Genomic DNA, 25,464 nt, shown 5'->3' with positions numbered 1-25,464 from the left:
TGGTACGGTTTAATCATCGTAACCGTGGAAAGCCACTGTTGGTGGGTTGTTTCATAAAGAAGAGATGGTGCAGGTGCTCTCTCCAGGACCTAATTCAATTGAAGAATAAATGAGTTCTGTTGGTAATTTGGAGATAACCTGCACAGTGGCCGAGCGTAAAGGAAGATAAGAGACGACACAGAAACGAAGACAAGAAAACGAGACCATTTTTCACTCTGCCAATGCAGAATGGAACTTTCTCAGATCCGCTTCAAACTTTAATTAAAGCACACACTTGCATGCACATTGCACACACTGGTTCACGCAATCATGCTCATGCAGTCGCACATCCACCAGATAATCCAAGAAGAGCAGTCAAGTTGTTTGGAAGAGATCAGTAGACAGTGAGCGGTAAGTCTAATTGGACATACTGTAGCTTCTCTATCTGTTCAGCTGTTGTTAGGATTAATCAGTAAGGTGCTCTCTGAAAGTCAACTGTCTGAGTTGTAAACACAGGTTTAAAGGGTCGGTTCACTCTAAAAACAGGTTATTTTTGCAAACTTAGTGCAATGGAGAGCTAAATATCTTTTTCAAAGCAAAGGTATATATTACTTATCCCAATATAGTATGTATATTGGGATATATATTTAAAACCTGCAGGACCGCAGCCCTCGTAGGACTGAATTGCGCAACCCTGATATATATCATATATCCCAATTTGGGATAAGTAATGCCTTAAGGCTCATTTATACCCGACACAGAAGTTCCGACGCAGGTTCTTGTGGAGCAAACGCCTGACACAGTAAATGGAGCAATACAACAGGGAACAACAGGGGCAGTGTTGAGCAGTATAGCTGACATGCTACCAGCGAAAGGAACAAATCAAAGAAGAGGAACAGGAATAAGTAGAAGAAGATGTAGACAATATTACCAGTGTCTGAAACTAACGTCAGAACCTGGACATAAACTCTGAACGTGGCACTGCCCACTAGTGAATCCATGGATGTATGAAGGCAGTGATAAATGACAACATTGGAAACAGACACACCTCTTTACATATGTACAGAAGCCTTTAAAAGGCTCATAGAAGAAGACAGTACACATGTACACAATGTTGAGGTACATTCATTGTAGCCCTTGAGGCCACTGGATCCACTGACAGATGAGAACATGTTTATGTCTGGAAGAATTAGAAGAACTGTGCTTGTCATATGAAGTAATTTCTATGCCCATCTTTACCAATAGATGCCAGTAATTCCCTCACACTGTACATTTAAAAGTCATAGTGAGTGTGACAGAAATGACTTGTGCCTATGTGACCATTTCCTATGAGAGTAGGTTGTCGAAACAGAAGATACCACAGTGGAAAAATTTGCACAAATTGTGCTGGGTTAAAATCTGACCTCACCTTGAAGATGTGACAAAAGTGTCACATGAAGTCATTCATCAGAGTTAAATTCTCAAATATCTCTAACATGGATCAGTTCCGCATAACACAGTGAGGCTCTCCTCTGTGGCACTACAGACAATGCAAAGTAATTATTGCAATAATACACTCAGTCTTAGTACAAGCTAATATATGAAATAAACAAAAAATACATAAACATTTAGCATGAGCAGCTTTAGTGATGTGTCCCAGCAGGAGTTTGATACTGAATTATCTGTAATTGGTGATGTATTTCAGGAGGTATTGCCCCATCTTTCACCCAATCAACATGATGTTTTTGCCACTTTAAAGCTAATGAAAATGGAGTAATGGAGCATCACACTAAAACTGAGAAAGCACCTTTCCCTAGTGTTTATTAAGACTAGTTATAGAGCCACACAAAACAAATTTGAAACCTTCTAACCTCAAACCCAATATTAATCTGAAATGAATGGATCATGTGTGCATCTGGATTTTGAAACACGCTGCCCACCACAGTCCTGCCTCCAATCCTCTCTGAAATTACACAGTTGCAGCTCCACTGGAACTGAACAAAGAAACATTTGGTTGTAAATGGTGCTGGGAAACCTCCACATGGAAGCATTTTGTGGATGGGGCAATTCAGTAAGTTGTCTCCAGGACAGTTTCCCTTGATTCTTACATAGTTAATACAGACCCACTTTAACATCTCTTCTCACTGATTAGTGTGATGGTTGGTGGCAGCACTTTGATCAATAATTAAATCAGTGTCAAGTCCTTAGAGATGCTGTACAGTACAGATATTTACAGTACAGATGCATTCAGTTCAATAATATGTGCTTTTTTATAAAAAAAAAGTAGTTAGTTTTTCTTCCCTTGGATGACAGTATCATTTGGCCAACAGCAGCCCATATCTGCAGCATCTTCTTAAAGAAATGCAAGATTTATTTCATTGTCACACAAGTAGCAGCAAATAAATCCTCAAAAAAATAAATATGAAGCAGTGATATGAGGAGTCATCACATGACTAAACCTTCATTCGCTCTGGATGAACTTGACTGAACTGTGTCGTTGCTCCCGGGGTAGGGTTAAGGTTAGATGTGTTTGCTTTGGATCCAGGGGATGTACTGCATGAGTCGGCTGCATTAGAGAATAATAAAGTATGTTTTTGTTGGGTCATATTGACATCTTCTGTTTTATTTCTTCTCTTTCTTTCTCGTCTGCCACAAGTTAGTGGTTTCCAAAAGCAACAAACTGAGCCCAAAGAATGCAAATATGTAAATGTTTAAATCTGGTAGATTTTTAGTGTCAACTTAACTGCGTACACATGCTTGTGCTTATTTTTTGATAGTTAACTCCATTTATGTCAGAACAGTAACAATTCTACTCCCCCCCCATGCTCCACTCAAATTTCAGCTCAGGCAGTAACAGTGCTTGCCACAGTGAGGTAGATAAAAAAATATGCATTCTTCTTCGACTGTGCTGATTTTATTTCCAAGGACTTGCACAACTTTAATTTCAATGCAGGGTTTTATTTTCTTCTTCTCTTTCACGTGCACTCTCTGCACTGATTTGCCATCACGGATACTTTTCCGTGACCGCAGCAGTCTTGAGATTCCCCTGCAGTGTTCGGTGATGGAAGTACTGTAACTAGTTTCAGCAGCTTGATGAAATGCCTTTGAAACTCCTGTGTCAGTCTAAGCTGCACCCAACGTGGGTCAGTGGGTGATGGTATGCGTGCAGAATCTCAATAGTCACCCCTGTTACGTGGTTTGGAGCAGATCTGAATTTGGGAAGTTTTTGCTAGACCGTGGTGAAGAGGACATACCTTTTCCTTTTTACTTTAAACCCCTTACATCAAAGCCAGGTTGGATTTATAATCATATTAGCACGCTACCATGAAACAATCTGTCCACTTGTGGAAAATGTGCATGCTTCTCTTTAATGTTCACTTTCATTCTGAATACAAGGAAACTAAAATCCCCCTGTTGATTATTCAGTTTGTTTTGGCTGCCCTTCATGGCAGAAGCCGCCTCAAATAGCTCTCCTCCTCATTGAACATTTAAGCCATGAAATCATGGCTTGTGGTGATGAGTAATATTTTTCTCTTTGGTCATTTTTTGCTGTGTCAGCACAGTTTTTAAACCTCTGTAACGGACTCTGCTCAACTCAGATCCACTGTGTTTCTTTTTTATTTTTTCCTTGCAGAAATACTAACTTCTTTTGGGATACAATATAAAAAGGATTGGAGGTACAAATTCATTTTCTTTACTATTAAGCAGCCATTGTTGAGACCCAGCATATCCTCAGTGTGAATTTTAAAGGTTTCATTGTCTGAAAATTTAGTATGAGCCCATATTGTGCTATTTTCTTAAACATCCTCCTCCCTGGAAGCAGGGAATCCAGTATGAAAGCATTTCATCCATCTATTGATTACTTTTTCTACTAATAGTGTGATAACGTGTTTTTCTCTGAAGTGTTTCCCCGGAATCTCAAGTGCAGTAGAAACAGCCGACTGTGGAGTCCTTCTAGTGAACTAACCTTCCATACGCCAAAATGGAGAACACATTAGTGCCAGTCGGTGGGATCTGTATACCAGTCAAGCGCCAGGCAGGCTGTGTCGACGAGCGTAATTGTTCTGGCTCAGTTAGAGCTCCTATATTTGCTTCACATTGATTGATTTTCTGTGTTTTTATGTATGTATACGTGTGGTTTTCATTCTTCGGCTGGTTGTGAGTATAAACCTCAGCTGAAAATTCCTTATTTTTAATCAGACAGCGTTGGTGAGTGTGAACACCTGTTCCCTACAAGCAGGAACAGAAGGTCCAACATCTTATATCAAGTGACAGCCTCATCCTGAGTCATCCTCAGTGGAGAACAAGTTGATTCTGTTGGCAGAGACCACCATATTTCTAGTATTATTCTCCGCAACCCACACAGAGTTGGTGATTTATTCTTCTGTCCTTCTTTTTCCCCACTTGAAAATAATCTTTTTCCACATTCCTAAATGTAACTGTTTTGATTTCAAATACAGCATTACTTGACACAAACCTGCAAAACTTTTGCTCTGTTTAAATTAATTTTGACCCTGAGATTCATCCTAACAAATATCTGAACTCTTTGGGTTTAGTTTTTACCAAATTTAGGCTCAAAAAACCTCTATCTTTTAACTACTAACCTGCACTGATAACTCATTACAAATGCTAGCTTATTATGGATAAATGCATTAAAAAGCTTTTCCAAGATGCTATAGATGCAATTCTGAGATAATGTGTCTGAATGTCACCTATTTTCCTGTGGTTGGGTGTGTGTGAAGGCCCTAAGACTTTCTGCAGTGAATTAAGCTTCTGCACTGATAATAGATAATGTAAAACTCTAAAAATAGAAACGGGGTGAAGTTCTTCCCGAGCAACATCATTAATATGTTAGATTGCAGTCAGCCTGTGAATAATTTCAGGAAATATGTAACACTTCGTGTCATGTGCTGCCTCCAGAGCCTTGATGAAGTCTTGTAAAGATGCTATTTTTGCTTCTAAATTGAGGATCAGACATTCATTTGGCTTTGGGAAGAAGTTGTTCTGGAAACATCCAAAGTTCCTATGCAAACATGAAAAAGGATGAACAGAATGATGCTTAAATGTTTATGAATCTGTTTGCTTTCTTGACAGACAGGATGGTTATCTTTCAGATGGTCATTAGTTAGGCATTTTCCCTGTTTAGTCTTAAAAACTTGTTACAAACTCTGGGCATGTTTTGTTGCTATGAGTTGCAGGTTACTTTGCCTTAAACAGGTCAGAATCATTCTAGAGTAAAATGTGAGGTGTAAAACATCTTCATTGATCCTAATTAAGGTTTTTTCTCTTTAAACAATTTTTACATTGCCTATGACATGCACAACACAAAACAGAATGACAGTAATTAACAGGTTTGGGGAAAAAAGTAAAGCCTTTCTGACAGGCGGGACCATCTTTGAACTGAATTAATTATTCAGATAATTAATTTCACATTTGGCAACGTTAACTGTCTGATAATGCCAGACACAAGAGAAATTAACTGACTAACCTCTGGTAAATGTAGAATTAAAAAAGGAAGTGAACGTCAGAATTACTGACTGATTACCTAATGACCAAGTTATCTGTGCTGAGGTCTCTTACCCAGTCAATTCAAGGTTTGTATGAGAGTGAGAAGAATAATGATTGTGAATAACTGTAGCAACAGTACATCTGCCTGAGTTATGAATTTTATTTGCCAGTTTTCTGACAGTTTTATTACTATGTTACAATCTGCATCTACAAGATCCAATTCATGATTTTATGTCCTGCTCAGACTTGTAACGTACAGCTTTTAGTAAATTTAAGCATTTTTGTTGTGGTTTGTGATGAAGGGGGACCAACATGTAGCATTCTTTAGCAGTAGTCAGGCAGATGTCATAAGCATACAGGGATAAACTAATTCTAACACAAGCTAAACATAGCAGAAACTACATATCTGATCCTCAGACCATACAATGATGATGAGGATCTGGCAATGAAGAAAGTAAAACCTGTTTATTTTAAACCAAAGGTCTTAAACGTCTCTCCTCAAAGGTACCGTCCTGCAGGTTTTACATATTCCCCAGTTTGAACACACCTGACTCAAATAAATGGGTCATTGTGTGGATATAAAAAACAAGCTATTGGATTCACTTCGTTTGAATCAGCTGTGTTGAAGCAGGGAAAGATCGAAAGCCTGCAGGACGGTGGCCCTCGAGGACTGGAGTTTGAGAACCCTGATTTAAACAGAGAGAGAGAAAATTACAGAGGAGCAGGTGTAGCGAGAACAGGGAGTAAGCTAGGGCAAACACACAATGGGGGAAACCACAATAAAACAGGAAGCAAGACCAAGTAGAATCTGAATAAAGCCAGAACATGAAATCCTCACATAAGATGTGTACAGACTAACTCAGAGGAATAGAACAGAATTTAAAAAAAAATCATAAAACAGAAGCACCTCCAGCTTGAATATTAAGCCCTGTTTCCACCGAGGGGTCCGTCTCGGCACGGACAGTATGCATTTTTTGTGCACCTCCACAACCAAAAACTGGGAAGGGTGCACGAATATCTTGTCCAAGTTGTCCATTCTTTATGGGACTTTTCTGTTGGGACTGTGACTGTGAGTGACTGTCATTACTGAAACCGAAGATCCTGATGATGTGTCATGTCCATTACGTGCCATGAAGCTGTGATGTGCTGGTAGTCTTATTTACTTCCGGCATCACCTTGTGAATTGCATTAATGGACAGTGAGAAGAGGATGGATGAGGAAGGAGAAGATATCTAAACAGGCTCTATGGTTCCTACAGGTTTAGAGCTGAGCACAACAATTAAACTTTCAACAAGTTCAGCTGGGGGCTGAAAGGGCTCGAGAGTAAGAGATTGCCTGCAAAAGCAAACTGGAAAGCTCTACTGCATGCACTACATGACCACCTCTTTTCAGGAATCCAAAGCCTGTTTTTTAGATTAGTGATGATGCACAGCAGAGGAAGCTGCAGTAGAGCCACCGTGCATTTCAAATCTCCTAATTTCTTTTAGAAAAAGAGCAGCCTCTCGGACAGTTTGGGTGTAACGCTGCTATGTTTATATTTACTGCTAATTAAAATGCTGGAGTGTACAGGCCAGTGGGCAGAATGAACAAAAAGTTATGTAGCTTTAAAAATAAGCTATTACATCTTGACAGCAGCTACAGGCATCCTGAAGTTAATAAATGAACGCAATTCACTTCCTGGGGCGATGTTGCAGTTTATTCCCCCATTAGGAGGCAGTGGTCCACCCTTTCCAATCATTCTTTAATTAGAGCTGTTGTTATTTGAGCTGTCACAGGAGGTAATACCTCATGACAGCATCAGCCTCAGCTTGGCATCCTGCAATCTCATATTCACTGACGGGGGGCTTTGGTGCTACGAGCTGTCGATTCATCTGCATCACCGGACTCAGCGGTGAACCACGCTCTTCCAGACAATTTGTGTGTATGGCCAAATGGAGCTCTCCAGCATGCCATGTGGATTACGAATGTGGAAGTATGCTGAATGCTTTTTTTTTTTTAATTATTGAAGGCTGGTGATTACATCTCCAGATTGCTTTAATGTATCACAAAATATTTATACAGGAATGGAAGAAGCTATAAAGTAAAATAGAATAGCTCAGTAGCCACTTATTCTACCATGCAGACATTCATTCATAACTTTCTTTTCCCCTTAACTCTAAAATGTGAATTTAGTAACACAAAAGTGTAGATGTACCAAATATATATGATGAAGTAAAAACGATTATTAGCTCAGGAAGGTGTTTTTCCTGGCAGCGCAGCAGGTGCAACAGTTACGCTCATTATGAGCCTGTTTTCATCTTAGCAAACACACCCCATGTGTTAACAATTTGTGTTTAATGAAGTGCTGCCCTCTGCAGTGTGATGTCAAACAGCAATCACACCCCATCACAATCCCCCTGCCCCCATCAGTGCCAGCCCTCTTTCTCCTGTTGATCACACTGGTTCTGAGATGTACAGAGGAAACAGACCAGTTAGGAATCGGGTGAACTAGGATGCAGACCTCTCCAGAAGGTACTCTACTGTGAAAAAATAGATGACATCAGGAACCCTAGCTCCCGGAGGAGAGAGCTCTGGAAACACTGAACTTTAACAAGATTACAAACTCTGCAAGGAGGCAGTGTGTACCGCCTGGAGTTGGCAGCATGAAATACAGATTTATGAACTCCATTAAACCGCATTTCTCTCTTCATTGGGCTTAGAGAATTTAACCAATGTGGAAAAAGTTTAGAAAAAAAATCTTGGTAAATTACTAACAGCCTGGGCATTTACATCCACATAAGGTAGCTGCACCAGTTATGAATAGAGAGATAAATGCAAGCTTGACTGTTTCACTGTGCTGGTTGACTGGTGAGGTAGAAAACCAGTCAGTGTGGTCTTTGGAACAGGTGGCCATCTCAGACTGGCATTGGTAGTGTGAAGCTGGCATGGGTTAGAAGCCAGACTCTCAATCTGTCCACTTGAAAGCTCCCCAGTATTGCTGGAAAGTATTTTGGCCCCTGTGGAGGAGATAGCAATTACAATTTCTGATGGGATAGAGCAAGGGTGCCAGGAGCCACATCCATTCCTGGAATAGGATCAGACTTATGCCTGGAACATTTTTACAGAACACCACTACACAAATGTCCTCTTAATACCATCAGGGCGACGCCTTATCATTTCAATACACTGAGCTTTTACTGTTCTATCATATTGCCAAGGGTGACTTTACATTACAAGACATCATTAAGCTGTGAATTGGCTTCACCGTGCTGGGGTTTGATGTTGCACACTGGGCCTCAGCAGGTATGCAGCAGAGATCCCCCTGAAATAAACCTGCTTCCATTTAAACCAGCACAGCATTTGTTCTGTGACAGATTGAGTTTAGAGATGGCAAATTTGGCTCCATCTGGAAAATTCTCAACCTCTGACCTTCTACCTGAACTCTTCCTGCTCTGGTATGTGTGACTAACAATTTCTATGGGAGGCTGGTAACACAAGAGTCCACATGTTTTGTCTGTTGCGTACAGCTGGTGATTGGGATTTCACTGTTTTCACACATGGGGATAGTCCTTGTGGCAAGCTGCTCCATCACTCTGCATGTAATTCACATTTATCCAGAAAGGGTTATAATCAGCAGTTAGAGAAGTAATCAATTTTCAGGGCACAGCATGAGTTGCTTTGAATCCATGAAATATGTTGCCAGATTTTTGCTAAGTAGTAACTTCCCCTGTTGGAGACATGCATTAGAATCTGTAGGCTCTGCCTGAGGAATGGAAAACATCAAAAAGCACTTATTCGTTGTGCCCCCTCCTGCCCTCCCACCCTCAAAAAGTCCAAGATACGTCTGGGTGGCTGTATGTCTGAACTCTGCACAATAAAAAAGAAAGTGCTAAGCTAGTAATGCCTTCTTGACTAATCATCAGGGAAATGTGATTCCCTGTTAGCCACCAACTGACGTCAAGAAAATATTGAAGCTGGTGAAGTACTGTAACTGAACTCTATGTATGAAACAGCAATAGCACATACGGTCAATGCAACTGAATGAACATAAGGGAGCAGGTGTGACACTGAAGGCGGCCACCACATCAGAGGGAGCTACAGCTACAAAAAGCCAAGGTCAAGTTTGTCATCTTAAGTGTGCTGCTGAGGTGGACTGACAGCACACAGAGAGCGGCTGCATGGATGGGTGCTTTACACTTACTGAAAATCAATAGCAATCTTTCAGCTGCAACTACAAAACATACAGTATTTGAACAACAGACTTTAAGAGTTTGGTCAGATTTTATGCAGGGCTTTTGTTAAAAAAAAAAAAAAAAGTCAAAGGTCAAAAATTTATTTCACTTCATACTTTAACAGTTTCTAAAGTTTTGTGATACACATTCCAAAACAGATATTTAATGAACTTTTTACCTTGTTTCTTCTAGTCAGTGGTTAACAAAGAATGTAGACCTCCTATTTAAAACTTAACAAGATCGTAGTGCAGGGATTTTAAAGGCTATGTTCACACTGCAGGAAAAAAAAGGCTCAAATCCAACTTTTTTTTGCCCATATTCAACCCATATCTGATCTTTTTATGACAGTCTGAACAGGACAGATTCATTTTGTTCTAATCAGAATCAGATAACTTTCATATATGGTACTAAATAGGATACATATTCAATCTTTTGCAAAGAGACCTCAGTCTGGATGGTCATGCCACATTTCATCCAATTTTTACATTAGTGAAGTGAGAGACGTCAAAATTCTGTGCCGAGGAGGAAGAATGTGGCAAGATCTAATATAAACATAGGCCGAAATAATGCTAATCATAATTTTGTCGGCTACTATTGCACAACATTTTCAAAGCTGATACACACATGCTGACATGTGTAGCATCCATATTTATACCCTAAACACAGTATGAAGTTTGACGTCACCTCAGTGTGTGTGGCACTTCAGGGACGTTGACTGTTCACACTGGAGTATAATGGTGTTTGCATTAAAATATAATATGAACAACCACATGAAAAAAAAAGGATCTCAGCAAAGAAAATGGGAATTAAACATTAAGCCCTGCAGTATGACTGTAGCCAAAGCAGAACTGTCCTTCACATTTTGGGCACTTTTCTGCTCCAACAAGCCTGATTCAACTGAAATGAGTCCAACAGCTTGTTACCAAGTTCTGCACAATGACCCAATAATTTGAGTTAGATGTTTTTATGATAGGAAAAATCTAAAACCTGCTGGGCAGTGGCCCTTGAAGTCCTGAGTGTGAGATCCCTGCCTTAGTTGTAAATTAAATTAAATGACTAATGAAACAGCTTCCAATCATACAGGATATATTTAAAACATTTCTCCTGATTTTTTTTTTTTTATTCTGTTGCTTATTATTCTGGTTCTGTGGAAATAAATGTTAACTGCACAGAATGGCTCTTCTCAAACTGAGCTTGCATTTGTCTAAAATGTTGTATAACAGAGATGTTAAGTGGCAAAAACTGAAAGTGCAGTTGTGCAAACACAATTAAAATGTGTTTATGTTCGTTGTGCCAACTTTTCCTACACTGATCAAAATAATTTGACAAAGCTTGCACAGGTCAGTAGCAGCTGGTGGCTGAAGCAGAAAAGTTAATTAAAATGTAATTTTGAAAAAATGTGTGGCTCTTATTATTTACTGTACAGGTTGGTAAGGATACATCTCATGAAGAAGAATAGAAATGATTAGTTTCTTTTCACCTTGTGAGAAACCATCTTTAATAGTTATTAAAAAAAAAGAAAAAAAACCCTATGATCAAGCTACCTTTTAGCTACCTTTTATCACTTTTGTAAATTATACACTGTGTTTGGATCACGCTGGGCATAGACATTATTTTCTGAGATTTTAAATAAATAAACTGCCAAAAATTTAGTAAATGAATAAACAAGCTGGCAACTAATAGTGAAAATAATGAACTCTGTCTCCATACACTGTGATATTTCTTTATTACATTTACATTTAATGCATCTATGATGTGATTTAAATGGAATAGTGAGAGTCACAGAGAGCAATATTCTTTGTAAAAACATATGAAGGACTATTTATACAGTGTCCAGTATGTTTTTCCCTGCAAAGCCTTTGAATATTTCTTCCACCGCTGACAAGTAAAGATTTGAATCATGAGCATCTAAATGATGCTACCAGAAACTCTACCCACAATCTGTGGACTCATGACTTAATATAAATAAACATAATGATTCAAAGATTCAAACTATAACAAATAATTTGTGTAAACTGACCTTTTTTTCTGAATAAACCTTATATGCAGAAGTGAAGGAAGCATGTGATTCACTTCTATATCTTCTACATTATTACCATGTTATTGATTACAATGCAACATATGTACAGTATCACCTTGCCAACCACCTACATGGGTGATAATATTGTCTGTCCAAGCTGTTATTGTTTTATGAAGAAAACGTAAGAGTCATTAAACCATCAGCTGTGACAAATGTGCAAAACTAAAGTCTGACTACTGAACTTTGGCAGATTTTCACACCGAGGCACCTGCTGACTAAGTCTAATTCATCACTTGTCTTGCATCCTGTCTCTTCTCTGAGCTCTCTTCAGTCAGATAATGTCAGTATGGGGTTGACTATGTCTTAAAAATGTTCTTCTGTGTTTCATTGCTAAAATCAGTCATGGTGCAGGTTCAAAACAGCCAGTGCAATTATATCCAGTTGTAGCTGTGGGATGCGGTGCCACAAAAGAAAACACAGCTGTAACATGAAGCTTAGGGCTGGGTAAAAAATATAATATGGGTTCTCAGCCTTGGGATGCTGTATATGCATAATAAATGTCAGTAAGGCATCAAAACATATCCGAAGCACAGAGTTTTGAGGTCACAAAGTTATTTATGTAGCAGTGATGAAAGGGATAAAATACAAGATTATATAAAAAATATCATTTGCTGTTGGCTTTTAATTTTAGCTATACTTTTAAATTAGATGAGAATTTTAGTTGTAATGATCAGTTCATTATTTCCTAAAAAATGTAGATCCTTAAAAAATCTCTCTTTTACTTTTAAATGTCTAAGTTTAAGAAAACACACAACTTACAAAAGCAGTTTATTACCCCTTACCCACCCAGAGACACAATAAAGAATATTTACTTCTGTTAAGGTGGAGGTTATGCTTTCGGTGGTGTTGGTTTGTCTGTCTGTTGGCAACACAACCCAAAAAGTTATAGACGGTTTAAAATTTTTGAGGAAATGTTATGAAGTAACAGTGATTACATTTTAAAGGATGATACAGATCACCGTCTGGATCCAGGAATTTTTTAAAAGGATTCTTTACTGGAGATAAGGATAATTTGACCATTACAGCTTCTAACTCAACAGATAATGCCCAGAATAATTGGCAAAAAAAAAACAAAAAAAAAAAAACACCACCAACAACAAAAAAAAAAAAACAAAACAAAAAAAAACAAGATGACATCATCAAAGATGTTAGATACACGTAGAACTCACACAGATTGCCGCTATTACAGAAAATGCTAATTTCTTTAATAACTTCAAGACGATTGCAGCCATTTGTTTTCAGGGTCAATGATTCTAAATAAGATGTAGCATCTAACCTGAATATGGAAATAGATAGTGATTTTAGCTTGAAGCATTCATAAGAGTGTTGGCATGGGGGTTGGTAACTGGGTGGGCTTTTTGAGGTATTTCTCAGGTGAGTGTCCCTATGGCATGGTGGAGGTCTGTGCTTTCTGAAAGCTTCAAGTCAGGACTGGTGACATAAGCTGATTCAATCAATCCTTCTTATCCTTTATGAAATTTGGCAATATGTCCATAAATTCCAAATAAGGTTGCCAGACAGGAATTTTAATAATTTCTGGAAAAACAAAAACAAACAACAGCACAATAATAATAATAATAATAATAATAATAATAATAATAATAATAATAATAATAATAATAATAGTTTTGTTTTATATGTGCCACCTTTTCCCTGTCTGTGCCCCCACTTGGTCCCCTATCACTAATTTGCTAGATGAACCCTTGAATAATAATTGCAGAGAGCCATGGTGTTGTTTGTGTCATTCTTTGATTGAGTGATAATACAGCATATCTTTTCTTTTTTTTTTTTTAACTTGTATCAGCCAACTTTATATAAATGCATAAGGTTGCTGGTAAGAATTCTTGATTATGCCATTTGTGACTAAGAAATACATAATGTCCTTACTTTTTTCCTTAAAGAGGAAACCTCCCCTCTCTTAACACTTAGCTTTTAAATAGCATCTTCAAAGACTCACACTATACTGTAATGTGGAATATTGATGTAACACTTGGATATTTTTTGCATCATTTGTATGCTAAGTTGAGTGAAACATGGATCTACTATATATATACTCATTTGCATAGAACACTGTGCTAATTTTCCTTGTCTGTGTGATGATGGAGCTGAAGGTGAGGATAATGCTGGCCCTGCTTGCTTCACTGTTGCAGGGTGTAAAAGAAGGGATGAGACAAAAGCTGCAAACAGTAACTCTGTTCTCATGCCTATTATTCTTGATAATCTACAGCTCGTTGTTCAGCGAAGACAAAGTGCTCTTGTTGTAGTACTTCCTGAGCAGGTATTACACATGAGAGGCTTTAGTTGCTGCAGAATGTCAGAGTCACAGTTGTGAGGCTGAGACCATATAAGCATGGTCAGGGACTCATTTAATTTCAGTCCCTTTGGTTTTTGGACATGTGAGCTTTGCTCTTGCACTCTCATTCTTCCTTAACTTCTGTATTCAACTGATTTCATTTGGTAATTGGGTTATCAAAGAGCAAAAAAAAAAAAAAAAAACTCAATTCATGTGTTGAGAACTGAGATGTAAAAAATGCATTTTACAGAGTTGACCTTTGTAGTTGGAGCACCATGAGTCAAATTCATAGTAATTCATGTTTTTAAATAGAGTCCCTGCAGTAATTGAATGGTCAGGCACCAGTAATCAGGTACTGTTATACAATTTTTCTTAGACTAATTGAATTTGAAGGTGCATTGTTGGCAGCACATGCTGTTGAAAGGAAGCTGAATCTGTAGAGGGAAGCTCTCCCATTTGTGATAAAATTATCTCAGCTCAGCACAATTGTAGATGCTCTGTGAGCAACGGTGCATGCACGCTAAATGTTGGTTTCCCTGTTCACAACTCTTACTGCTATCCACACCCGTGACAGCAACATTTCACAAACTGCACCAACAACAAACAGATATGCAGATTGTGATGACGAGAACTTATGTACAGAAAATGCAAACTTGGATCTTCTGATGATCTTCCAGCCACATAAGAAGCAACCAAAGCACTCAGACTGTGCGGCAGATGGCTCAACCACCTTTATATGTTAGGAGGTGACAGTGGAAATCCAGTGCCTTTGGCTCCACAACAGGGAAATTGCATTCTTATCCAGTCCACTCCTCTCTGTGTATTAGTGTTATACAAAAGACTATTGTGTCTGGCATTTGCATTAGTGCCATGAAATTCAGCCCACTGGCTTTCACCATGTAGCATGATGAGACAACAGTAGGAGTTGTGGCTTATCTGTTCCCTCTCTACTGCAAGATTACATTTGTGCTTGGTCTTCAAAGCCACTCCATACCCTTTATATTGAAATGCATCAAAAGAAAGATGAGAGTGTGGCCACATGAAAACCTATTTATTTTCTTTTGGTGTGAAGTTTTGACATGATGTGACTTTTAGGAATGAGAAGACATAAAATTAGATCAGCCACAGCTACTGTGGCATGACAATCTGATGGACACGATATGTAATCGCTGACTGACGTACAATTTTAGCTAAAGTGTTTGCTATTGTGTGGCTGTGTGTGAAGTAGTCCTTTGTGGATCCATCATTATGGGAAGTGAATCAAGCAAGCGCAAGCTGTTGTGAAGAGAACCCCTGGGAATGAGGCCTTGTCCTGTCACAACGGGGAGGGACATACAGATAATAATGGAGACATCATGAGGGCAAGAGATAGGCTTTCCTTTTCCTTTTCCTTTTCAAAGTGGAATATAGTGAGCATTTTCAGTATCCCATCACAACAGGCTCACAGCCATTGATTGCTCCCTGGCCTGTCTTAAAAAGAGCAGCTTTAAATGTCCTATTGAAAGAAAACGGACACCAGAGATGTTTTTCTGCAGAAAAATAGCTCTGTTATGCCTCTTAAAAGAGATGACTGTTCTATTTTAGTAATACCTGACATCAGTTGATACACACTGGAAGAGATTCACATGGGACCTGCTGTAATATGCTTTTTATTATTTACCTGGCATCAGATGAATTTTGATGCGTTATGATTGCACATAGTGGGATTTGTTGTCCATAACACACAGAATCATATCCACATGCCGCAGTGGAGTGAAGAAGGAAATCATATCCTGTTTCTTTATTTAGCATATTTTGCTGAAACAATTATAGAAGGCATCAAAAAGCAGTATTTTTATAGTTTCCCCTAGTGTGTCAAGTAGCGGTGGTCAAAACCTATAAAAGGGTTTATTATCGAGCACTTAATTCAATGAAAACTATTACCTATCCATTGATTTCAGAGCCAGACTCATTCTTCAGAAGAGGAAACCTAATACAATATAGATATAAAAACATCATGCAAGTGGAAGAAAAAGTCGTCTTCAACAATCTTAGAAATTTAACAGAAATGACTTGACAGTATTATGAGATGGTTGGCTAAACCTTGTTCTGAGCTCTGAGATTGAGATTGTTTTTATTGTACAGATAAAACGGCTCATGATGATCTGGGTTTCTAACTCACATGAAAGTGGCACAGAGGAGCAGCTGCCTTCCCTCCTCCATCACAGACATCTACACTAGCAGGAAAATGGTCTCCTGTATCTTGAAAGACCTCACCCATCATGGATACACTGCTTGTCCTCCTGTTGATACAAGAATGTAGACCAAAATCGTTTGTCTATGTAAGGTTTAACCTTATGAAATGCAGAACGCCGACATCACGTCCACAGAAAGAACATGTAACTCCAGTCTTGGTAGAGATTAGGTTTTTAACTCACATCGCATTCCATTTACATCCAGCATAGCCTCATTTCTCTCTCTCTTTTTTTTTTAAACCATGTATATACAGGCTATGGCCACAACCATTCAGTTACAAACACAGGAGTGTATTTACAATTGTGACCCATAAAAACATTCATTACAAGCAAGTGCTAACCACTATCCCACAAATACAAAATTACTTCCCACCTTAACCATTTACTTAAACCATCAAAAAAACTTGTACTGATAAAGCAAAAAAGAAAACTTAACTATTTCCCCAATCCCCCTTCTCCTCCGGCCACTTGGTTAGTGTCATCCAAACTAATTAAGCACACCAGGCCCTTGTTAGCAACACTCATTGGCGCACCTCCATGATAGTGCTGATCTCTGAAATTACCTCAGAGAGAGAAAGCGATATTAGAGGCAAACCAAAACATGTACTGAAAATAAACAAAATCATTGTATTAACCAACTACATCCATCTTTTGTGGATCACTACCTCGACAAAAACAACAAAACAAATAATTGGCATCAGAGTGTATGTAGGGTGTATGTCTGTATCCCTCACAATCTCCAAGCAATGTGAATCCAGTTCTGTTATAGTTCATTATTGTTGGTAGGAATGATTGTATGGTAAAAAAAAAAAAAAAAAAGTCATGTCAGGTCTGCCTTCTTTGGAGCAAAAGCTAAACAAATTTACAAAGTAGTTTTTCTCCTTCAGCAGCTTGTGCTAAGCCATGGGTGCCCAAGTCCAGTCCTCAAGAGCTATTATCCTGCAACTTTTAGATGCAACCCTTCCCCAACACACCTGTATCAAATGAATGGCTCGTTACCAGTCGTCTGCAGAGCTGAATAACAAGTGGATGAGGGAATTGAGCCATTTGAGTCAGGCGTATAGGGGAAGGGTTGCATCTAAAAGTTCCAGGATAGTAGATCTCAAGGACTGAATGTGCTAGGCTCTCCTCATAGCTTGCTAGCTTCTTATTTCATTGCTTCCTCAGAGAGAATGCAAATTAGCTGTAAAATCCCACACTGCATGTAGTCAGGATTGGTTACTCTAATGTTCTACATCTAACATTTAGTTACTGACCTCACCTTTCTGAGACTGCAGGTAATACTCTGTAGAAATCCTTAGCCACTACACTGATATAATATATAATATATAAAAATACATCTCATGGACACTAACTAACTAAGTTAAGAACTTATTTTATAACCTTATTTTGCCCAGTGCAGTAGCCTGACAAATAGCTTGCATCATTCATTTGAATTTATTAGCAATCATTGCATCTTTTTTAGAGTAAAATCATTGACTTTTTAACAGTGAAATGACAGGGAACACATTGCACTAACATTATCCAGTGTTTACCTGACCAGATTGGATCTGCTTGAGCCATCTTCTGAACTAGTTTTAGACAAAATTTTCCATGTTTTGATCTCTACAATATGAGGTACATTGTTTTACCACACATATTTTTCTTTGTACAATGCTGGAAACATATTTTGTTAGCTTGGCACAGACTTCAAAATATAATAGCTTTGCCTTGCTCTTAAGAGAGCATTTGGGTTTGCTGTCAAATCCAAGCCAGGCTTCTTTTGAACAGATGATGGTGCACACATTAGAAATGCAGCCGCAGCTGCAGACTGACCACCACAGTGTGGCATTCATACAGTGCCAGGACAGGGAGGACAATGGTCTCATACTAAAATGGATTTCTGAAAATAGCATTTTGATGTGTTTTATGACAGAAAAGAAAAGTAATATGAAATGGTTTGTAAGGCATTTCTTTTTGCAAGAGTCTATTATTTTAATGTAATTTTGCTTTCATGTTGAAATATTTCTAATAATTTCTTTGGTCCAATGACTTTTCTGACACGGATTGTTAAAAATATATATATGTATCAAAAAGATGTATTTCATGACTTTGATTCTGTCTTTTTTTCCCCCTCTATGCCACTTTCTGTTTTTTCCAAATCTGACCTAGAAGCATCCATTACTCAAAGAACACCTTTCCTGACTCTGTTATTTCTCCTCTTGTCTGCAGAGAAGCCAATGGCACAGGGTCCCCCAGGTGGTGTTATCGGGATCCTTGGAGGTGTTGTTGCCATTGGACTCATCGTCGGCGTGGCTGTTACTGTTTTCATGGTCCATCGGCGGCAGCAGAAGACTCGCACAGAGACAGATAATGACCTGTGAGTACCAAGCCTGTGCCAGAGAATATTGCAGGGAGCTGGACAGGTTGCAAGATTAGGTGTGCAATCTTGTCAGTCTACAAGAGAAAAACACTTTGTGAAGGACAGCACAGTTTTCGCGTTTAGAGACATAAGAACATGCTGTAAACATGACTCTGCCTCATTCTCATTTATTCTGGGAGACAATAATCTAATATCCTTTACATTCTTTAGAGAATAATAATGCAATTGCAGCCATATTAAAAAAGAAAGAAAGTGAAAAAGCAAGTGTCATCATCATTTTCTAGCGCACACAAAATCAATGATCATAGCTATTAAGAGGTTTCCTGATTGTGATGTGGGCTCTACTTAGCCTATTTCCCATTGAAACACTATTGTTTTAATCAAGACTGATTGCAGGAGCAAGTACTCAAGACCCTACTTGAGAGACGTTTGACTGCATTGATATCATAAAGTGAAGTAGATTTTTACTGAATTCTTGAGAATGGTGCAGGTCCAGAGGTTGCATGCTTACAAAATTGTATTGGTAGACATAACTGTAGAGCTATGAAAAGAAATTTTCTCTGAAAAATGTTGAGCGGATGAAATATTTGATGGCTGGTTTGGAAACATGGAGTTTAGCTTAGTTCATGATGCATAGTGACTTAGATGTGCAGTATTAATCCTGAAAACCTACTTAATATTTTAGAATAATAATAATTTTTTAAAGAATTCTTTTGTTGCATTAATTAATGTAGAGCATTAGCTTTTGAAAATAGATTGAAGAATGTTTAAATTCTGGTTTTGTTCACCCCTGCAAGCCTTCAGACAGCCAACCTGGTCATTTTGTTGAGCCTGCAAACTGGGCACCATGTTAGTTTTTAACATTAAATTCATTTAGCAGACACTTTCATTGAGCTTTGCCATCTGCTGCCATGCACAGAGGGGGAACTCAACCACTGGGTGCAGCTGAGAAAGCATGAAGCAACAGAACTATGAAAATCTGAAATATATTTTTGTTTTCCCAAAGTGCATTAAGTCTCAGCTGTCTCTTTAGGAACAATTGTCTAAAATCTGTTTTCATTGAAGTAGGACAGAAGCATGTAAACTGTGTCCTGCTAATTGCTTTTTTCTAAAGCACATAGCCACAACGGATAACTCAGTGGTTGCCAAGGTTTCCATGATGCTCTTGGGTACGCTGCATATCCAAGATGCACAGCCCATTCCCATGGGAAAGATGCTACTGTGTGCAGGAGCTGGGAATGCTACCAGAACAACAGAGGTTTGAGGAGTGTAGAACAAAAGCTAAGGTTGCACTTCAGCTTTTATAAAGTTAGAAAATGAGATTTATAATAAGTTCATTAGAAGTTCCAACTCACAGTGATGATATGTTATGGCAGGTTTTTGGTCTCCACTTGCTACAGTACATGTCTGTGGTGGCTGCACATCCGGCTCTGAGCCCATGGAGACCCAGAAACCTCCCTACTTCTACCTCTCAGCAGAGATTTTCAAGAAAGATAAATCACTGAGTCTCTTACCGCTCCCATTGCTTTCTGTCTCTTTCTCCCTCCTTGCTAATCTATCTTTCTTTCTCATTCTGATGCCAAAGTAACTGCTCTCTGTTTCCCGCTCCACTCCCTCAGCATTGCTGTTGCTGCTGTTGCTGATAGTTGTGTGACACAGGCTCCAGAGAAGCCAGAGTCCCCCACAAGGAAAGTAGAGGCACCTGACCCCAGTCTGTCCCCTGCTGATCCCTGTCCTCCTGGATCCTCTATTCTGTTGCCTGCATGTAATGGTGGCCTGCAAGTGACATACTTGAGCACACCATTGTGAGCGTTGAAAGCAGCAAACTTTCATCCAACATGTGTTAAAAATACTGGACTTGACGTCTAAAATTATGGAATATAACACGTTTTCTTTAGATAGCTTTACTGAAATTGATATGTCTCTATTTGATAGATGATAATAATAATAATAACAATATAATATTAATAATGCAGTTTGAGAAATGAAAATGAAGCTGCATTAAAACAGTGCCAAAAATAATTAAAACTCTTAAAAATGACTAGGATGAAACATCCAGCTCCACTTTATCAGACTCGGGGAGCTCGGACAGAACAGACTAACAAGACCAGATAAGATTTACAACACATATCAAATGTGAATATGTTAGCTTATAGAGGCTTTGCTTTCCATAAGCTGACACTCGAAAATAATGTCTTTGTCAACAGACCACTTAGTCCAACCACTCCTCCACCTCATGCTCTTTTCTCTCCTTCTGTGTGCATGATTCTCATCAAATATGCATGACAAGACTTGCTGTTGTGTAACTGTTGTTATTGTCTCCCACTAGTTCAGCATGTAATGCTTAATATAGTGAAATGTGATTCAAAGCTCTTTGTGTCTGTTCTCTGTGGTTTGTCGAGAAAACATGTTGAGTGTCTTATAAGGAAACTGTTTACTTTTTTTCTTAAAATTGAAATATCTGATTATATGAATGCAGATAAGTGACAATAACAGAATGTGTCGGGTTCATTTAAATGCAGAGAATCACTGCAGAAGATTCCTAGTTTTATATGAGTATCTAATGTTAGGGTAAAAGGGGAAGCATTTAGCAAAACTGTTTAATTCTGCATGTTGATGAGCTGTTAATCAAGCTTGGGCATTTGATAACATGCCTGACTGCACCACCAGTCACGCCTCTGTTTGCCCTCACAAAGCAGCACATGATGTGACTCAAAATTGGTCAATCATAATAAATCACCGGCCCCATTTAAAAGCTGCACTGGCACAATAGTCAACTGATTATCAAAATAGATGGGCATTATCAAAGGTGATGTTCTCAGAATAATGTGTTCATTGCTCTGTTTTGGCCGAGCATGATGTATGACCCCCAAAAAAGCGGAAAAGCAGCTCCACATAAAATAAAAATGAATTTACCGGTTCCGACGTTCAGGTGGTGTTCACACAGTTGTAAATCCTCGCTGGTATAAATCACTTAGATGCCAAGCTTCCTGGACATATTTACAACCATATCTGAGAAGAATCACATGCAGAATCTAAAATGGATGTTCAATAATGAGCAGAGATTCAACAAAGATGAATTATAGCATTGCTGAGGACATTTGAAATCTCTGATAGACAACAGCACCCAGCAGACAACTCTGGCAGAAGTGATTTGTAGAGACGCGATTTGTTCTTGTGTATTCCTGATTTATAAACTGGTCACCAGTGCTTTTAATCATTGCTGTGTGGAGACCTTTTTAAATGTGATAAATGGTGATTATTGTTGGACACATTCTTGCTTTAAGCTGTAACCAAAGTGGGACTGTCTCTCTTGTCTCTCTAAATCTTTCAATGTGGACTGTTTCTGTACTGGGTGTGATTTCATTTCATATTTTTACCGTTGTTGTCTGAGAGTGAAAATGGTGTTTGGTTTCTCTGTACAGAATGTTATACTTGCAGTACAACTGTCTACGGCAGCCACCTATATTCCCATGTTTCTTTCTTCTTTTTTTTTTGTTTTATGTCTGTAAAGCAGTGTGTATGTATACCAGTCACTACGCTGTTGAAAAAGGTTTGGAAATTAACCGAGTGTGTATAACTGTAAAGTGAAATGTTCTACAAAGCAAAACTTTCCTTTAGCAAAAGAAATAGTTTTTGATAAACTTGTCAAAGAAAAAAAAAAGTCACTTTGTTTCATTCTTGTTTTTTTTTTCTTCTTTTGTGAGAGAAGAAGACAAGCTGAGCTCTACAGAGTAATTGTTGTCCACCTTTTGAAAAAGATTGGAGCTAGACAAAGCATGAAAGTAATTGCCTCCTAAAGATCAAATCACATTTATCCCGTCTTGCAATTAAAAGTATCATTAGCATTTAAATTGCCAAATAAGATTGTGATCAATAAAAATCAATGAGAGCACCGAGGATCAGCTCCAACACTTCTACGCTGTTTTCCTTGGGCAGGGCTGCGGTCACACAGTGGCTCTGTAATCTAAACGCTTCTGGGGATACGACACTTTACTTTCTCCCACCATGCAGGGGGACAGGAAGAGTGTTTTCTAAAAGTCATACAGGATATCTTAACTCTGATTGTCTGAGCACAAAAACTGCCTCTCACCAGTACAAAAACCTCCAATAAGAAACTCGCTTTTTCTGAGTGCATTGTAAAAGTCATTTTCTTCGCTGTAAATCTTCCCTCACAGATTACTCTTCTCAGTTTAAGGATTAGTTATGTTTTCTCTGCGCTATCCCCCTTAAATCTCTCCTTAAGCTGCCCTGAGCCTTTTGTAGCCGACCGAGCAAGGAGGAGCAAGGTCTTCAAGGTGGTTGTCTGAGTAGGGAACTGCAAACTTGAATGTAGTTTATGGTTCCCTGCCCACTGTCTCCTGCTCCCTACAGGCTTGTGGTGCTTGTCAGCTTTAATTTGTGTCTGCATCTTGCAGAGCCAACGCCCCCATGCTGCCAGCATCACATTCAGCACCAAGGAAGTCTGTGTGAGATCACACTGCAGAGATACACATGAAGCGATCAAGCTGAGGAGAGCATCATTGTATCTGACTAATGACCTATCAAGCTAACGTTAAGCATAGCATAATTGCTGTAATTATGATGGCTGCAGACAAAAATCTGTGGTATATCATTTATTTTTTGGAGGAAAAACATTAATAACAATTTACATTTACACAGACATTCAATCTCAGACTATCTGAGACTATATGTATACTATATGTATTCAGGGGCAGCTGAAACTCAGGAGGAAGAGTAGTCATCTGCCAACCTGAAAGTCAATTCCTGTCTTCCCCTGACCCCAAGTCGAAGTGTCCTTGGGCAAGACACTGAACCCCACATTGCCTTCCAATGCATCTACCAGGGAATTAATTTGTGTGTTAGAGCAAAAAGCACTTAGTATGTAATCATAGAAGTGCTGTATGAGTGTGTTCGTGAATGAGTGAATGTGACAGACTAGAAAAGCACTATATAAGTATAAGGTCCATATATTAAGCTTTATCCTTTCAGTTATTCTGAACCTCACATCTTTTAATTCTCAGTTAGTTAGAAACATGGTGAACTTGTAAAAGCATAAAATAATCAACTACATTCAGGAGAATAATATATATATAAATACACACACATACATATTTAAGATCAAAGGCTAATCTTATTACCATGAAAGAAAGATTTGCATTGGAAGATAAATTGTGCAGTTATTTAGTAGTATAGCTAGTAGCTCACTGGTCAACAATATAACAGCAAAATAAAAAAAAAAAGACTTTTACCTGTAGAAACTGTCTTATTACAAATACTACAGCTGCACTGGTCCGCAGAAAAACGAGTCACAATAAAGTTTAAATTATCATCCCTGTTAAGGTACTTTTTTCTTTTTATTTCAACACATTGAAGACTTACAAAAGCTTGTTTTGGGGTGGAGATGGCAGAGAACCACCAGTGTAAGACTTGAAACCAAAAAGAAACTGCTTTGAATCGTTAATGCAGGGGTCTCAACTTGCAGGACAGTAAAAGGATCCAACAGTTTCTTGTTAAGTTCTGGACAATGACCCATTAATTTGAAACAGGTGTGTTGAAGTAGGAAAACTTGCAGGGCAGTGGCCCTTTAGGAGCAGAGGTACAGAGCCCCGCCTTAAGGGTAGCACAGCTTGTATTTTCTGAAGTATTGTTGCATTCACTTTTAGTTAAAAAAAAAAAGAACAAAACAATTAAAATTTCATTGTTTTAACCTGACTGGAACAGTAGTTATAGGCTGTGGACAAACATCCTGTAACTTTGACATGTTTTGATGTGACACTTGCTGCCACTGCCACTGTAAAGCTTTTTTTTTTCCTTTTCTTTCTAATACAAATTCATCATTTACAAGATCAGTAATCCACATATTTCGGTGTAGATCTACTTGTAAGTACCTCAGCTTGTTTATCTTGTACAGTGAGATTCTTTGGTGGACAGCCTTGTCTATTATGAATAAGAATTCTATACTACAAGCTAATTTCCTAGTAGGCCCACCATGGCCTCTCACCCTTGAAATACGGCAAAAGATGGAAGTATTTTTCAAGATTCATGCTAAAAATTCTGCACCTGCTGCCATGTGACATTGAGGAGTCTGTGGAAGCAAAGAGGGGGAACAGTGTTCAACCACGAATAGCTTAAGCTTGTTGCAGCTTAAAGCTTATTTTGTTAATTGTGGCCACCCATGCCAAACCTTTCCCTCTCCACAAGAATAACTGAGCTGTACCATGGGAGTGACATCACTGAGAAGACATATATATATAAATTAGATTTTTTTTTATTAGATCTGCTAAACTGCTGGCTTGTTCAGCATTTCTCTCAATTATGTAATTATCTGACTGTGATCCATCTACCTGATATTCATCGTGAGTTCAAGAGGATTTGAAACAATAGAAAGGATGAACAATACTGAGACAGTGTGGCTGAAGTGAGAATCTTCTTGATTTTACGGTTGATGGACCCTAAAAGTCCACAGCTGAAAAACTCACATGCAAAGCTTGATGTTTTCCAACATCACAGTTTGGCTTTTGTGAATATTTTTCTTTTACACATTCATGTTGTAAAAACAATTAGTGTATTTTTAGAACAAATCCTCTGAGGCGTGTTTGTGTGTGTGTTTGTGTGTGTAGGATGAAGTTGAAGCACAACTCTAGTCACAGAGCACTCACAAACTGTGTGTTTGTCTTGGCATCTGCTTGCCTGAGCACTAGCCTTGCTATCTGTTTGTATGCTGTGCACACATAGCACTTCATCAAACACTGTTGCTACTTTCTGCCCCTTTCTCTCGGTGTTGTGTCAAACAGTAGCTGCAGCCTATGCACTGA

At 38.6% G+C, this 25,464-nt stretch overlaps 1 protein-coding gene across 3 annotated transcripts in view; it reads left to right on the top strand.

Annotated features, from left to right (window-relative positions):
- nectin1b (nectin cell adhesion molecule 1b) overlaps positions 1-25,464 on the top strand; it is a 157,996-nt gene that overhangs the window by 101,724 nt on the left and 30,808 nt on the right. For 2 of the 3 annotated variants that reach the window (XM_041994184.1, XM_041994186.1), the window contains exon 6: positions 18,496-18,643. In XM_041994184.1, the coding sequence (XP_041850118.1) occupies positions 18,496-18,643 (148 nt within the window). Of the gene's footprint in view, positions 1-18,495; positions 18,644-20,265; positions 20,475-25,464 lie in introns of those variants that run through there. The other variant, XM_041994187.1, reaches the window with a different exon arrangement.

Source organism: Melanotaenia boesemani, chromosome 9, assembly GCF_017639745.1.
Source record: "Melanotaenia boesemani isolate fMelBoe1 chromosome 9, fMelBoe1.pri, whole genome shotgun sequence".
In the NCBI taxonomy this organism is placed as follows: Eukaryota; Metazoa; Chordata; class Actinopteri; order Atheriniformes; family Melanotaeniidae; genus Melanotaenia; species Melanotaenia boesemani.
This window is presented reverse-complemented; position numbering and strand designations above follow the sequence as displayed.